Below are 15,972 nucleotides of genomic sequence, written 5' to 3'. Positions count from 1 at the left end.
TGACCTTGCAAGCAAAGTTGTTTTTAGCGTTCTACTTATTAAAGCATACATACCATAAATCTAAATATTAAAATCATGGAGATGTATCTAATGGTTCCAATTCATATGAGAGTCGGCATATTCTACCACATCTAAATTACTGCTTTAACTTGAATGGAATTAACCTAGTGAGCACAGGAAATAAGTTCATGCACTCATGCTTTTTCTTCATTTGGAATCCTTCATGTTTAAACGAATGCCTGTGACAATTGTGTAAACAATAAAACTTTCAATTTTAGGATGAACTTTCTGATGTTAGTCAAGGAGGCTCAAAATCTACTACCCCAGCATCAACAGCTGCTTCAGATGTGCCTGGGTTATCTGCTGAAACTCCCCTGAAAGAGGATAATGAAGGGCTTGCAAAGAGTGCAGATACACTGAAGAAATCAGATGTAAGCAAGCACATTGAAGTGCAGGTAGCTCAAGAAACAAGAACTGTGTCCATCGGTAAGCTGCTGTAACAGTTCAGCGTTCAGTTTGCTAGATACGCAATTCAGTTCAATGCAATGCAATACGAAGTCAGTCACTGGTGCCTGGAGGGAAAAGTGTGTGTTCATACTTTTGGGAGTGGAGTACTGGTGATGTTGAAATGAGGATCACTATTTACCTCTTGATCTGTTCACACCTTATTTTCCATGGAATGTGAAGTATATCTATGTATTAATTACATTCCGGGGTTATTTAAAAAAACTAGAAAGATTAAATGAGCTAATACCATCTCCCTTCATGATTTTCCCTTACAATATATTTTGACTGCTTTTAAATATTTGAGGTAATGAGTCTTCCACCACTTTCTTTAGGAGACTATTGCGTGGTCTAAGGCCTTGTCTTTACAATATAAATTTTTACCTATTGCTAATGAGAGTTGTAGCTGAACCAGTGCTCAACCTGTTTTAGCAGCAAGCAGAGCCAAGTAGTGTGTATTTGTCACCATTTCAGAAAGAACCTGAAATCCGGGCGTTGTAAAATTGAATTTAAAATTAAAGTTAAATAGAATTGGTTCATTAGTCCTATTTTAATGAATGACATCATTTTTTAAACTTGTGAGGCCGGTATAGAATTACCACTATATGAACTCAAATTCTGTACAATTCAGAGGCTTTGCCACAATAATATATGAAATTTGTCAGGAGGATCCCTGCATGTGACTCTCTTTAAGCCAATAATGTACAGAGCTTTTCTTAAATGTGGTTAATGGATATATATTACTTCCCCACCTTCACCCCCAGGTGCTAATGAAAATGAAGAAAAATCTGAAGTTCAGGCAATCATCGAGTCCACACCAGAGCTGGATATGGATAAAGACCTCAGTGGATATAAAGGTTCAAGGTAAATTTCATACTGTGACTTGAGTACACAGATTAGGATTTCAAAAGGTACCGCAGTTACTCCTTTTGAACTTGCATGACTTGTTTGGAATTTTCACCGATTGAGAGCACATGTTGCGTAATGAGTTCCCATGACCTGTTTTTCTTCCCTGAAGAATTCTTATAACAGCAAGTTTTGTTTTTATTGCTACATTTGCAGTACAAATGTACAAGATACTGTATATTGTGATGGACTCAGGACAGCTAAATGCAGTTTTCCCATTCCCAGCTAAGAGTATATGCAAAAGAGGGCTCTTATCTTTTTAAGAGAAGGGCTCAGGATACTGGCTCATTCCAAGTTGGATTCTTGTGGTTTTCTCACTCACCCCTTTAAAATCCTGTCTACCCCCTTATGTTGCAGTATCATCACAGCATTTATCCTTCAGAGTCATAAGAATGGTCATACTGGGTCAGACCAATGGTCCATCTAGTCCAGTAATCCTGTCGGACAGTGGCCAGTGTCAGATGCGTCAAAGGGAATAAATAGAACAGGGCAATCTTGAGTGATCCATCCCCTGTTGTCCAGTCTCCGCTTCTGGCATTTGGAGATTGAAAAACACTGCTCTAGGTGTCCGTAAAAGTTCAGGTCGCGACCCAGTACCGGGTCACAGCATGTAAGGCATTGGGCTGCCTTCGTCAGCACCCAGGGACCCTAGCGGCTCTGGTCAGCACTGCCGACCGGGCCGTTAAAAGTCCCGTCAGCAGTGTTGCCCAGCTAAGGCAGGCTAATGCCTGTCTGTTCCGACACCGCACTGTGCCCTGGAAGCGGCCAGCAGCGGGTCCGACTTCTAGGCAGTGGGGCCACAGGGCTCCACATGCTGCCCCCACCCTGAGCACTGGCTCCGCATTGGGAACTGGCCAATGGGAGCTGGGGGAAGCGGTGCCTGTGGATGAGAGCCGCACGCCTCCGCCTATGAGCCGGACCTGCTGCTGGCCGCTTCTGGGGCACAGCGTGGTCTGCCTGGACAGGCAGGAATCTGCCTTAGCACCCCCACTGTGCTGCTGATTGGGAGCTGCCGGAGGTAAGTCTGTGCCCCAATTTCCTGGCCCAGCCCTGAGCCCCCCAAACTTGGAGCCCCTCCTGGACCCCAAACCCCTCATCCCTGGCCCTACCCCGGAGCCTGCACCCCCACCCCAGACCCCCTCCTCCACCCCTGCCCCAGCCCTGAGCCCCCCAAACCCCTCATCCCCAGCTCAGTTGGGTTGCGGGCATCAACAATTTTATTCAACCGGGTCCCCAGAAAAAAAGTTGGAAAACCACTGACCTAGAGGATGGGGTAGTGTCTAATGTCATTCAGAGCTTTCTGCTGAAGATGTTAACAAATTCAGATGCACTCCACACTCGCATTACTAGCAGCACACTCCTGTTTTTGAGAACTTAGTCCCTTGCTATATGAGAGGATGGAGGGTAAAAATTTCGAGAGCATGTTAAGCCCCATTGCAAGTGAGTGGGCACTTAGGAGCCCAAGTGCTTCAGTCACTTTTGAAAATGACAATGAGGGCTTGTGGATATGGAGACGTGCTGCACAGCAAGGCAGGGCGTGAATGTATAGTGCGCTAGTCTGCTGTGTATTAAGTCTTTTAGTGTGGATCCTGCTATTATGCGCTAAAAGTTCCGTAGTGTGCTTACTTCAGAGAGTACTAAGTTGGTGTGGACAAGCTCTTAATCTCGTAAGCCACTTGGTACCATCTGCTGAGGTTGCTCTGTTGCTGCTGTCATCTCTCTTCTTGCAACTTGGCCCTCTAGCCAGGTCAGGCTTTAGTCCACCCTAACCCTAACCCAAGGTAATAATCTCCAGCCCAGCTATGGTCTAGTGACCTTACAGAGGTCTTCTGTCTGTCTCTGGGCTCCATGGTTCTTACATCCCTTATCTCTGGGGATTTCACACTACCTTCCTTGGTGTCTGGTCGGGGAATGCAGGCCCTCTCTTTACTCTTGGTTGTAGTCCAGGGACCCTGTAGCTGGCAGCCAAGGTCTACTCCCTCAGACTCCTTGCTGCCTCCCTGGGCTGCTTTCTGGGGGATAGAAAAGGCAGGGAGTGACTGCAGACTCTATCACTGCAGCCCATTTTCTGCTACAAACTTCCTGGCTTTGTCTCTCCTAGGTGCTGCTATGTATATTAATGGGCCTCTCTGGCTCACATTAGCCCCTTCAGGGCCTGTGTGGGGTACACTCCTCCAACATAGGTACTTAAGAAATGTCCAGCAAGGTTTTCAGTTCATTTCTGTGTTAATGAATGAGCTATAAGCCAAACCATAGAGCAGCCATCTAAAAATCACATTTTTCCTTTGCTGTACAACTGTGTGAAATGTTTGAATGATAGTTGGTTCCATTTTCTGACTTTTTTTTTTTTTTTTTTTTTAATTTCAATTCTGTTGCTTAGCACGCCTACCAAAGGTATAGAGAACAAAGCATTTGATCGTAATACAGAATCTCTCTTCGAAGAGCTGTCTTCTGCTGGCTCTGGTCTAATTGGAGATGTGGATGAAGGAGCAGATTTATTGGGTAAGACAAGTTAGCTGAAGAAATTATTATGCTTGTGTTTTTATAGAATATTTCTGGTAATTGCAGCTCCCTTTAAATATATTTCCTGAAATATACACCAAGATTCATTGTATTAAGTTTCTATTTCAGTGGCCTTGAAAGGGTATCATTAAAGTAGAATAAATGTGTGTGCTACTTCATGGTTAGGTTTCTTTCAGTGTGAAATTTCTTCTTGTTCAAGTGACTTTTGTCAGTATCAAGAAAGGAACAAGAACTCTGGAATCCGTTTGTCCATGTTTTGCTAAACCTCTACTGCCCTATCCAGCTTCTGCTGTGATGCCTAAATTTTTTGTGGATTAATTTGGATATTATTCAGTGGAGACCAAGATTTTATTTTCATTGAGGTCTTGAGTCAAGATTACAAATGTAATAGTAAACTTGGTGACTGTTCAAACCCTGATTCACTTCAGTTAGGATAATTCTTCTAGTTGCTGCTGCCTGAAGCTGAATAAGGCTCCATTTTCCTGTACTGATAAATGAAACCATCTCACAGTTCAGTGTGAATTTTCTGTGGTATAGCACACTTCTTTAAAATTCAGCCTTTCATCGGTTCTTTAAAGTGCTTGGTATTTGAATTGCTCTGTATATGGTATGACACAGGAATGTGTCTAGTGCCTCGTATATTAGGATGTTTCTTACAAAGCAATTTTTTCTCAGTTTTGGACAATCAAATTAACATTGCTTAAAATCTTTTGGGTAACAAATTGGGCCTCACCGTGCTTTTTATATTGCTCATATTTGGAATTTTGCCTATGAGGGAGATTGTATATTGCTGTTGCATGGTGAAACAAGTTGGTTGTGTTTGAGAACCAAACAATTTAGAAACACTTCAGCATCCCCGAGTGTTTAACAAAAAGCAACAACTCAGTAATATGTGCCATGAAACTTTTGCTGTAGCAAAACTGAGCCATATTTAAGCATCCACACTTTATTTTATTGAACAGATGGCAGTAGACATTAGAGAACATATCTTAGGGCTTGTCTTAACTACCGCGCTAAATCGGCGCTGCTGCAGTGCGTCTGGTGAAGACACATTATGGCGACGGGAGAGTGCTCCCTTGTCAACATAATTACTCCTGCTCAACGAGAGGCGGAAGCTATGTCAGCGGTAGAATGTCTCCTGCCAGCATAGTGTGGTGTAGACCGTTTTAAGTCTATGTAAGTTACGTCGCTCGGGGGGGGGGGGGGGGGGGGAGTTGTTTTTTCATACCCCTAAGCAATGTAAATTACATCGACTTAAGCAGTAGTGTAGACAAGCCCTTAGAAGCAGCTGATTTTTGAGTCTGAAAATGGGCTGTGTAGAAAGCATAAAGAGCAGTTTGACTCTCTGAAGTGTGGTGTAGAATTTGCAGGGACCAAACATGTATTTTTGAATAGTCTGAATTTCTAGTGATTCACATTATGCACTTTCTGAGAATTTCTTGTTTAGTGGGGGAAAACTGGATAGAGTTGCACTGGAACTGATTTTATTTTAAAGAGGCAACAGCAATGCAAGTTGTACCTATTAGCTGCCATTGTCCCTAGTCTGGAAAGACCACCACTAGGGGAGAAAATAGTTCTGTTCTTTTCCTCATACTCTGGACTTCCTTGCTGAGACCACAAGCAACGATGGTAACTGTGGTGGTGGTTTTTTGTGGTCATCTCTTCCTAGTTTTGGTAGGCATCCATAACTCACTTTACATGTCCTCATACACTGGTAATTTTTAGTTGCTACTGACATTCTGCATTCAAAAATGGGTTCTTGAGATCAAGTTTCATAGCCTATTAACAGCAACTTTTAGTGCCTACTCCTTCATAGTAGATCTTTCAAAATAGTTATTTAAATCTATAACACTTTTTTCCCCATATTGGGCACCCCATTTTCCTGGGGCAAAAATGAGCACCCTTTTCAGTCTTGCCATTATTTAGGCAAAGTTTATTTTGTTACTTCTGTTTAGAGAGCAATTCTTTTACTAAGTCTGTTCCTATAATATATGTAATTAAGCTTTTCATGTGTTATGTGGAAATATGTGTTGACTTACTAACTTTTCTATATGATCATATTGATTTTCATTTATGTAGCATTACAGCACATGGATATTTTTGTCTCAGACACATACATTTTCCTAACTTGCATCACACACTAGCCACATCTATTTACAATGTATTGAGTGTGGTTTTTAGTGTATTATTCCATTCTAAATTAATATTAGCATTGAGTTTCTAGTTCTATAAAACCTAGTTAATTGGGATTCTCTAATCTGTTTTCTCTTGGGCTGCATACCCAGGGGAATATTCTGGTGTGTATGCTTTTAAATACTTTGAAAACTATTGCTTCTACAGTTAGGCGTCTTTGTCTGCTGCTTTCATATACAACATTATCCGCATTGTTTCTGCTTGGAAACATTTTTTTGCCCTTGCGTCCTTTTGGCTTTCCAGCTGTGTTTTATCCACTTTTTTGACAATGTAGGGATCCCAACAGTTGTTTGCATTTAGTTCAAATCATCCTAGGTACGCTTGTAAAATAGCTTTTCATATATAATTCAGTTTTTTTAAAAAAAGCAAAGCTATTCTTCAAACAAGCAAAACCTCCTGATGCTGGCAAACCTCAGTTTTCTACAGCTGTTGGCAAAGTGAAAAGAGCTGTGATAAAATAACTTGTATGTTGTTAAGGTAACTTACTACTTTCAATCTAAAGTCCAATGAGCTCTATAAGAGACCTGATGTTTCTCTTTTTTAGGGGAATATGATACACTAATCATTCACAAGATTAAACAAATTTCATCTTCATGCCTATTTTAAATGTTACTTTTTACTATTAAGATTTGTTCATTTTTAATAAAAATTTCCTTATCAAATATTTTGGAAGATATTACTGTGTTTAGGGAACTTGATAAAACCAGAGGTGCACACTGTTCTTACAATGAGGGTAATTCTTTAAGATTTTTTTATTTTGCTGTGTAACGCTAACCTCTAATTGGCATAATTGCTCCAGTGTGTACATAATGCTGGGCTTGGTTGTCTTGAAAATAATCTGCTGAACAAGACTTACTATTGCTGTTTCATTATACATTTTAAAAACTAAAACAGAGCTTAAAATTCTACAGTAGATTCTATTTAAAATATTCTTTAAGCATGCAGACAGTAATTTATAGGAACTTCGTAGAAATATTAATGAACCTTATGGATGCATAAAACAATTGAAAGCATTTAAACTCAAAACTTGGAATTTTTTTCAGAATCGAATATTTCATCTAAATTTTGCATTAATTGGTTTAGCACTTGTTCCAAATACCATGCTTCTAAATCGTGTCACAGAAGTGAAGATTACCTTTTAATCCATTATAAAGCTTTGTTTATGCCTGGCTAACTCATTTGGTGATACTCATTTATTTTACTGTATGTCTTGCATATCAGTCTGCTTCAAATCATAGAACATTTCATATTTTCTGTGCTGGCTTTTCTTTAATTCACTCTTACAGCTTACAAATCTCTTGATTTGTTGTTGCTTTTCGTTCATACTACTCCTTACATTAAATGTTTCTTGTTCTTGTTTTTGCTGTACATGGAATGCATGGGCTTTAAAGACCGTAATTTCTTTGGTAAGGTACCATCTGCTTTGGGGAGATCTTCAAGGCTTTCACACTATCTCTGAGCGTTCTTGTTCAGCATGTCCTGTGTGTATTAAAAATGGCGCATTTTGAACATAAAATATACTCTCTAACCTCTTTTGTAGGAACGCTTCATTGAATTTTTGCATTGTAAATGGTTAAATTTTTTTGTCCATTAATGGCGTAGATGTTCTATTTGACCTAGTAGTACTTCAACCTTTCCCTAAAGCTTGCAATTCATTTTGGGGGGGGGAAAACCAGCAGAGAGACTTTATTGGTCATTAGCCAGGGCTGTCTTTGGGCATCACCTGGGGAAGGATGAAAGCAAAGCTAAGTAGAGAAGGAAGGGACAGAAAACTTTAGATATTTGCTCAGTGGGAGTATTTACATTCCTTCTGTGAAGTGCTTCTATATTCATCTTGTTAGGTAGATAAAGGCAAAATGTAGATTAACCATATTTAAATAAAACATTTTAATTTGATTTCTGTTGTAAAAATATTCATTCTTTTTTCTGAAATTTATTCACTTACTCTGTCTTGGAAAGGAATGGGCCGTGAAGTTGAAAATCTTATTCTGGAGAACACCCAGCTATTAGAGACCAAGTAAGTGTCAAACTGTAGCTTTTAATTAGGGAGTGCTTCCTGCCTACTCCCTCTGCTCTCACTCTTTTTATCGTTTTCCAAAATGGACCGTGCCATATGGGATCACTGACAAATGGTGACATTTTTACTTTAGCATTAAAGTATGCTTGAATGAAGCACAGTGTATTTGATTTTTGTCTAAAATGTCACTTCAGTGTACCAGTTATACTTTTTCTTGGTAGACTTGTATTGCACTCTGCCAGTGTCCTCCATTCCTGTTAGTATGCAGAGTATTAAAATGATACAAAAACTTTAATTAGAGAGTAATAAATCTTGTCATTTTAGTAATCTACTAGCTTCCAAGAGCAAGTCAAGAACAGTGTGCAGTGCCAACTGTCTAATCCCTGAAAACCGAACACCTCTGCCCCCGAGGCGCCCCCCCAGTCACTCAGTCTCCATCCCCACCCCCATTGCTTGCTCCCCCATCCCCTGGGACTTCCCTGCTGCCTGCAGAGCTGGGCTAGGAGAAGCTGACATGGAGCCTGCCTGCCTGTCCAATCAGGGCGCACCAGGGCATGGAGGGGGGCGGGGGAACAAGGGGCTAGGAAGGTGAAATCGGGGCAGACGGGGTCCCCAGACCAAGGGGATGGGAAGGGGAAATGGGGGCACAGCAGGGCGGGGGGACAGATAGGTCACCCCTGCCCTCCATGCATAGTGCTGTTAGGTACTTTAGAGTCCAGTCCGTCAGGCTGGGGGGCGGAAAGAGCAGCAGCTGCTAAGCAGAGCTGCTCCTCCAGGCCCCAGGAGCAGCTGCTGCTCTTCCCACACCCTGGTGGCAGAGGCCAGTTACTGCCAGTCTCAGTTAAACTGAACATCTGGCAACCCTACTTCGTAGGTTTTCTTGGCAGAAGATATGTGGCTTTGCTGCTGATCTTTCTTTTAGGAATTTTCAGAGCTATGATGTCTGTGTAAATGCTTTTTAAAAAATATTTTAGCCCTAGGAACCTGGCCAGTCTGTTTTCTAGTACAATAACAGCACCCTATAACTTCTATTATATACATATCTGTAGTATACAATAGTACCACTGGGCCACTGTAATTTCCATTTCAAGCATGATTATAGTCAAGTATTTTTATTTTTCTGCCTGTTTTGACAAGCTGCTGAAAATGTGTTCCAGTTCAGAATTGAAACCAACTATAGGAATTTATTTGCTATGTAGATTACTTGAATTTGAACGTTAATTTCATTTGGATATGTTTATTTCCAGGTTTTTAGCAGCTTTAGAAAGAAGATGGTGACACTTGAAGTCACCTGTTTACAACACAGTGGTGGTGGTGCATGTCATGTACTTCTTAAGCTTGTTTTAGAAAGTGCCAATTTCTAGTTGCTGCATACAACACTATCTATTCAGAGATTTCTAAGTATCGGAGCTAAATTATGCTAGTGTTACAAAGCTATGTGCTGTTAGGTTTCAATGGAGTTGTTATAAAAATGTATTCCAAATGTTTGTTGCATAGAAATGCGCTGAATGTGGTAAAGAACGATTTGATAGCAAAACTGGATGAACTGACCTGTGAGAAGGATGTACTGCATGGAGAACTAGAAGCTGTAAAACAAGCCAAGCAGAAGCTTGAAGAGAAGAACAAGGAATTAGAAGAAGAGCTTAGAAAGTGAGTGTTTAGTACTGTCCTCATGAAAGTTTAGAAACATCTGCTAAAGATTCTCTTAGTTATCTCATCTTTTTTTTTCTTTAGAGCTCGTGCAGAAGCAGAGGAAGCAAGACAAAAAGCGAAAGAGGATGATGATGTAGGTATATATTTAACACTAAGTTTGTGTCATGCCCTTTTCTAATATTCCATCATATTGTTTTAATTCTATGAAACTTACATGGCTTAATCAAGATATAAACTATTTTCCACGTGGGAAAGAGATGAAAAGTTCAGGGAAACAAAATGTTAGTTTATTTAGACTAACCTGCTCTAATCCTTTCCTGCCTCCTGTTCCCTTTAGTGAACTGGTTTTGACTTAGTTTCCATTAGCTATTTATTGATTTCTGGATGGAGTTCAAGGTGTTGTCTTAGGCCTATGGAGCCCAAAATGGTTTGAATCCTGGCTACCCAACTCTTGCCTTGTGCAGTTCAGTGGCATTTGCAGTCCTCCAAGGCACTTGAGTTAATTGCCCTATTTTCTAAGCAGAAAGGTGGTGGCTGACTTTATGCCCCTGATATTCCTTTGTAGTACTATAAGCTTGCTTTCTGTATGTGCAGAGTGATGTTCCCACTGCTCAGAGGAAACGTTTTACACGTGTTGAAATGGCCCGTGTCCTGATGGAAAGAAATCAATATAAAGAGCGGCTGATGGAGCTTCAGGAAGCTGTGCGATGGACTGAAATGATAAGGTAAATGACATAAGATCCTTTGATATTTCTTTCGTATTGTTAGCAGATTGATTTCTGGGGAGCAGTGTAGTTTAGAGGATAGGACACTGGTCGGTAACCAGGAGACCTGGATTCTGTTATCAGATTTGCCACTGACCTGTGGTGACCTTGGGCAAGTCACTTCCCCTCTCTGGACCTCTGTTTACCCTTTTGCTGTTTCTTATCAAATTAGACCCTGATCCCATAAAGATTTAAGCAAGTATGAAACACACACCATTGAAGCCAAAGGGACTCTGAGCTTGTAATGTTAAGTGCGTCATAATTTTTTTCAGCCTTAGGTTTTTGGGGCAGGAAGAATTCTCTTACTGTGTGTTTGTACTCAAGTCGTCTAAGACAGTCATACTAACAATAAAATAAAATTGGTCTGTGGCCCAGATGTGATCATAAATCAGAATTGGTTGGTCAGCTCTAGTAAAAGGCAATTATTATAACTTTGAAAAGGTGGAAGAATTGTCAAATTTAAGAAATAGACTGGAAATAGAATAGTCCTAATCAATTACTGTGTCCTGAATTTCAGCGAAATTACACAGCATTCCTTCTGGATAGTTAAACATGGCTTCTCACCTCCAACCTCAACACAAAGTTCTTCCTTGTACCACTTCTTACAACACTGCCATATATCATCCAATAGTTAATACCACAGTATATTGCCATCTAGTGGTCAGGTGTAATGATTACATCTAACATTTACTTTTCAATTACTGTATTATAACAGAGGGCATATCTACACTACTGATTTAAGTCAACCTGTGTTAGGTCGACTTACAGCTACCGCAGTAATTACTGTGGTGGCTGATGTGCACACTACCCTCCTTCTGTTGGTGGTGCGCATCCTCACTAGAAGCACTTCCACTGACTGAAGGGGGCGGGAGGCAGGCATGAGGGCCCAGATGTCCTTCCCAACTCCCCTCCCCGGCTCTTGCCTCCCTGCTGGGAGCGGGAGCCAGCCACCTGGGCTTCTTTGCTCCCTGAGTGGGGAGCCTCCAGGCAGCAGCCTGGCAGGGAGCAGGGCGGGTGCAGCCTGGCTGGGAGCCAGCTCTAGCTGCCTGGCTTTCTGGCCAATATCAGGACTCCAGGATGGAGCCCTGAAATTGGCAAGACATCCAACAGCTGATGCGAGTAATGCAGTGTCTAGACAGACACTGCCGCCCTATATACACCGACATAAGCCCTACGCCTTTCATGGAGGTAGAGTTATGTCTGTGTAGTAGGGGACTTGCATCGGTGGGACAAGGCTGTAGTGTGTACACTGACATAATTAGGTTGATGTAAGCTGCCTCACTTTGACCTAACTGTGTAGTATCGATCAGGCCTAAGACTCTACTCAACTTGCAATATTCCGGAAATTGCAGATTCCACAGTATTAGGCTTCCACTGCAATTTTGAGAGCAGGAGCCCCGTTGTGTGTGGGGCTGACAGTGGCAGCCACCCCGGTGCTGAGAGCTGGAGCCCCTGCTGTCCGCTCTGGGCAGCTGCTGTCAGCCCCGGGCCCCCACTCTCGGTCCCTGGTGGCCGACAGCGGAAAATTTGCAGAAAAATAGACTTTATTCCTGCAAATAATAAGGTCCATTATTACTTTTCTGCAATTTTCCATGGCTTGATCGCAACTCAGCTGCAATTTTTTGACAATCCTTCTGCAATTCAAGTAGGGCTTTAATTATAACATATTAGGTACGTGAGCCATTTTGACTCCAAAACTTGGTGGGAAAACAGCATTTTCTCAGGTAGAGGTGGCTCATTTTTCCATGGCTACTCTTGTAATGGAATTCTGCTCCCTCTCTCTCTTCTTCCTTCTCATACCAGTAGTTGGCTTGCTTCAGGAAAAAATCATTTTGTCACCAGCTAATTCCTAAGCACTAAATTGGACTATGACAGGTAAGTTAAAAACCAACTGCAAGATTTTGTTAAAAAGGTAGGGATTAAAAGTGGAAATCTAAAATTAAAAAGGAAACCCAAGAAAAAACATTGCAGTAAAAAAAAAAAAAAAAAAAAAAACCATCAAAAAACCAAGTTGTTGCATTTCACCTGGGTGCTTTCTTTATATACATCGTAAGCTCTTTGCCCCCCAAAGTCTTGTCTCTTAAATATGTGCAGAGCACCCATCGCTCTTTTGAACTCTCTGTATGTTCTCTCTCCATCACTTCCCTTCTCTCCCTTTGCTTCCTCACATCCACTGATATGTGCACAAAATTGATTTAAGCACCTTTCTCTCAATTTCCTGTTAAGGAATCTTTTACAAGTGACAGTGAAACCCCGTTTATCTGATCTGGTTGGGACCGGGGCCAGATTGGATAATCAAGAATTTGGATAATCAGGAGAATGGGCAAAGAGCTTTCTATCCATTATTTTAAGATACGGAGTTGCTTTTAAACTAGCTGGCCCCTCCTGGAAAAGCATTAAAACATACCCCCCTTCTTATCTGCTTATCTGCTTAACAGAATATACAGACCCCTAGTTCTTGCAAACAATATTTTGTTCATGTATTAACAAGAAAAGACGTGAGTTTTTTAACAATCTGTACACGTATTGATCATTTTTACACTTTTTACTCTTTAATCCTGAACATTATAGCGTTTCTCAACCTTTTTGTTGCAGTTGTCCCAGGCCCCACACCAGAGTGCTCCCACAAAGCTAAATTATATGCTTCAGCCCCCCACGGGCCATCAGTCCTGGGCACCGGGGCTGAAGGGTCAGTTTCCCAGATTTCTGTGTGTGTGCTAGTGGTTTGGTTAATACAGAAAGGCGGATAATGGAGGTTCGGATAAGTGGGGTTCTACTCTAATTGATAAAGTACAATGTTCTATATTGATTTCTGGTGCTGAAAGTGAACATTAATTGTTGGTCTTCTCTAAAGACTATTTGAGAATTATCATCCCAAAATCTTTAAAACTAGTGGTGTGTGTGGTGGTGTGGGGTGGGTGTGTGTGTGTGTTTGTTTTTTTTTTTTGTTTTTTTTTTTATAAAACCCCAAACCTGAAAGTTTCCCTTTGCGAAAGGTTGCTTGGAGCAGTATCCACTGCTGTTACTGTGACTTACAGAATAACACTATAAATAAAACTGGTATCTAAGACTAGGGAAGTAAGAATGGAGGGTGCTTACTAACTTACTGGAAGGAGAGCACTCTTCAATTGCAGCTGAGTTTAAATGATAAAACTAGTCTCTGACTTGAAGAGACATGTATGCAGGTATTGACACCTTCAACTTCTGACTCCATGGCTCAAGGCAGCGCCTTATACTTAAATACCCAAAGTTGTGTGTATTCCCGCACACCTTACCTTTTGTATTCTTGCTTATTTAGTAAACTTAGTATTCCCTTTTCTTTAGAGCGTCAAGAGAAAATCCAGCCATGCAAGAAAAGAAGAGATCAAGCATTTGGCAGTTGTAAGTACTGAAATACAGGCAGATGCTGCGAAAAACACCAAGTAGTTGGTATTAATGCTTTTTGTATGTCAGTTAATTATTTTGTTCTTGGGATAAAGATGTTTAAAGTGCTTCTCTTTTAGATACCTAGCATGCCAACTCGGTAAGGCTGTTCTCAAAGACAAAATGTGTCATAAGCTGTATCCTATAGTGAATGTTTGTGCATTTACTGGAGTTAGATGCTAATGTGCTTCAAAGTAATGGTACAGTATTTTTGATCAGAAGATGAACCAGGTTCTGAATACACTGATTCTGAGCATTTTTGTAAATTTCTTTAATGATAAAAATTTTTTTTGAATGTTTGTGGTTTGCATATAATTTCAACACTTTTTTATTTCCCCCTGAAATAATGTTTACTGATTGTCTGTTTATTCTTTAAATAAATTAAACGTCAAAACTCAAAAAGGGAGATAAATGTTGAAATCCCCGTAATTTTTTTTTAAATTTTATTTAATTTTATTTTATTTGTTGTGTTAATGGCTTAACTGGTAATAGTTCACCTCTGATCTGGAAGGTTTGTAGGTTCACTGGGCTAGAGGGTTTACATGGATAGAGAGTTGTGGAGTACAGTGTAGTGTAGAGGATTTGGGCTTACCTGCAGTTCCTCACCATGGAGCTAACGCACTCTTTAAGACTTCTCTTCAATGAAGAACATAAGCTACCTTTTGCCCATTTTGTGGTGGATGTTCAAGGGAAACTTAAGATCCAATCTTCCTTTAAAGGAAGAGGATGGGATAATACCACTGTTTGAATTAACATGCCTTCTCTTATTAACATAGGTTCACATTATGGCTGTGTGTAAGCTATTGCTAAGCACATAATAGCCGCTGGGTTTGGTTCCACTCTCTTCCAACCACTGTAATACATTGATTTGAGCAGTGTAGTGTACACAATGCCCTGTGTACAAAATAGGGTGACCAGATGTCCCAATATCGGCACTGTCCTGATATTAGGGGCTTTGTCTTATATAGGCGACCTACTACCCCTTCTTCCCTCCTGGTCTTTATTTTTCACACTTATCTGGTCACCCTAGTACAAAAGGAGGTCAGTTTTGTTGGATGCATACAGACTTATCACGCTTCTTTTGTCCTTCAGTTTCAGCAGGCTGTTCAGTTCATCAAGCAATACTGCTAAGAAACCAGAACCACCTGTTAATCTTAAGTATAATGCTCCAACTTCACATATTACTCCATCAGTCAAGAAAAGAAGCAGCACCTTATCTCAGTTACCTAGTGACAAATCTAAAGCCTTTGACTTCCTCAGTGAAGAGTAAGATACATTTTTATTTTTCCATTGTAACTTATACTAATTAGCTAATTTGTTCATTAATAAAAAATCTTTACCTGTATACTTATTATAGTTTATCAAGTGACCCATAAAGGCAGACAGGATAAAAATCAATTGTATTACTTGCAGTTGACTGTTCATATTATGTCAAATTATTTTTCTTAGAGTGAACATGTCAAAGAAGTTACTCATGAAATCAGGATTATGAAAATTGTAATGCATAGTGATGGTTGCATGTTAGAGATGGCATGGGTGACATTGCTATTTTCAAGTGTTGCTCCCTCAAAAAATTACCTCTAGGCACTGAAGAAATAGTTAGCTCTCGGAAGAATGTTTTAAGTACAGTAGAACCTCTGATTTATGAACCCCAGAGTTACAAACTGACATCTCATGACATATCTCATAGGTATGCAATCAGGCAGCAGCAGAGACCAAAAAGAAGCAAATAAAGTACAGTACTGTTAATCGTAAACTACTAAAAGGAATGTTTTTAATTTTTTTGATAAGATAAGGAAACTGTTTCTGTGCTTTCATTTAAATTAAGATGGTTAAAAGCAGCATTTTTCCTCTGCGTAGTAGTATTTCAAAGCTGTATTAAATCAATGTTTAGTTGTAAGCCTTTGAAAGAACCATAACGTTTTGTTCAGTTATGAACATTTCAGAGTTATGAACAACCTCCATTCCTGAGGTGTTCGTAACTCTGAG

At 40.4% G+C, this 15,972-nt stretch overlaps 1 protein-coding gene across 12 annotated transcripts in view; it reads left to right on the top strand.

Moving 5' to 3' along the window:
- SPAG9 (sperm associated antigen 9) overlaps positions 1-15,972 on the top strand; it is a 107,350-nt gene that overhangs the window by 61,611 nt on the left and 29,767 nt on the right. For all 12 annotated transcript variants that reach the window (XM_065562831.1, XM_065562830.1, XM_065562827.1 and 9 more), the window contains 9 exons: positions 279-486; positions 1,269-1,368; positions 3,791-3,912; positions 8,086-8,143; positions 9,641-9,793; positions 9,878-9,929; positions 10,391-10,521; positions 13,885-13,941; positions 15,076-15,249. In XM_065562831.1, coding sequence (XP_065418903.1) covers positions 279-486; positions 1,269-1,368; positions 3,791-3,912; positions 8,086-8,143; positions 9,641-9,793; positions 9,878-9,929; positions 10,391-10,521; positions 13,885-13,941; positions 15,076-15,249 — 1,055 coding nt within the window. The remainder of the gene's footprint in view (positions 1-278; positions 487-1,268; positions 1,369-3,790; positions 3,913-8,085; positions 8,144-9,640; positions 9,794-9,877; positions 9,930-10,390; positions 10,522-13,884; positions 13,942-15,075; positions 15,250-15,972) is intronic.

This window comes from Chrysemys picta, chromosome 12 (assembly GCF_011386835.1).
Source record: "Chrysemys picta bellii isolate R12L10 chromosome 12, ASM1138683v2, whole genome shotgun sequence".
NCBI classification, from domain to species: domain Eukaryota; kingdom Metazoa; phylum Chordata; order Testudines; family Emydidae; genus Chrysemys; species Chrysemys picta.
Note: the sequence above shows the minus strand (reverse complement) of the source record. Positions and strands in the feature narration are given on the sequence as shown.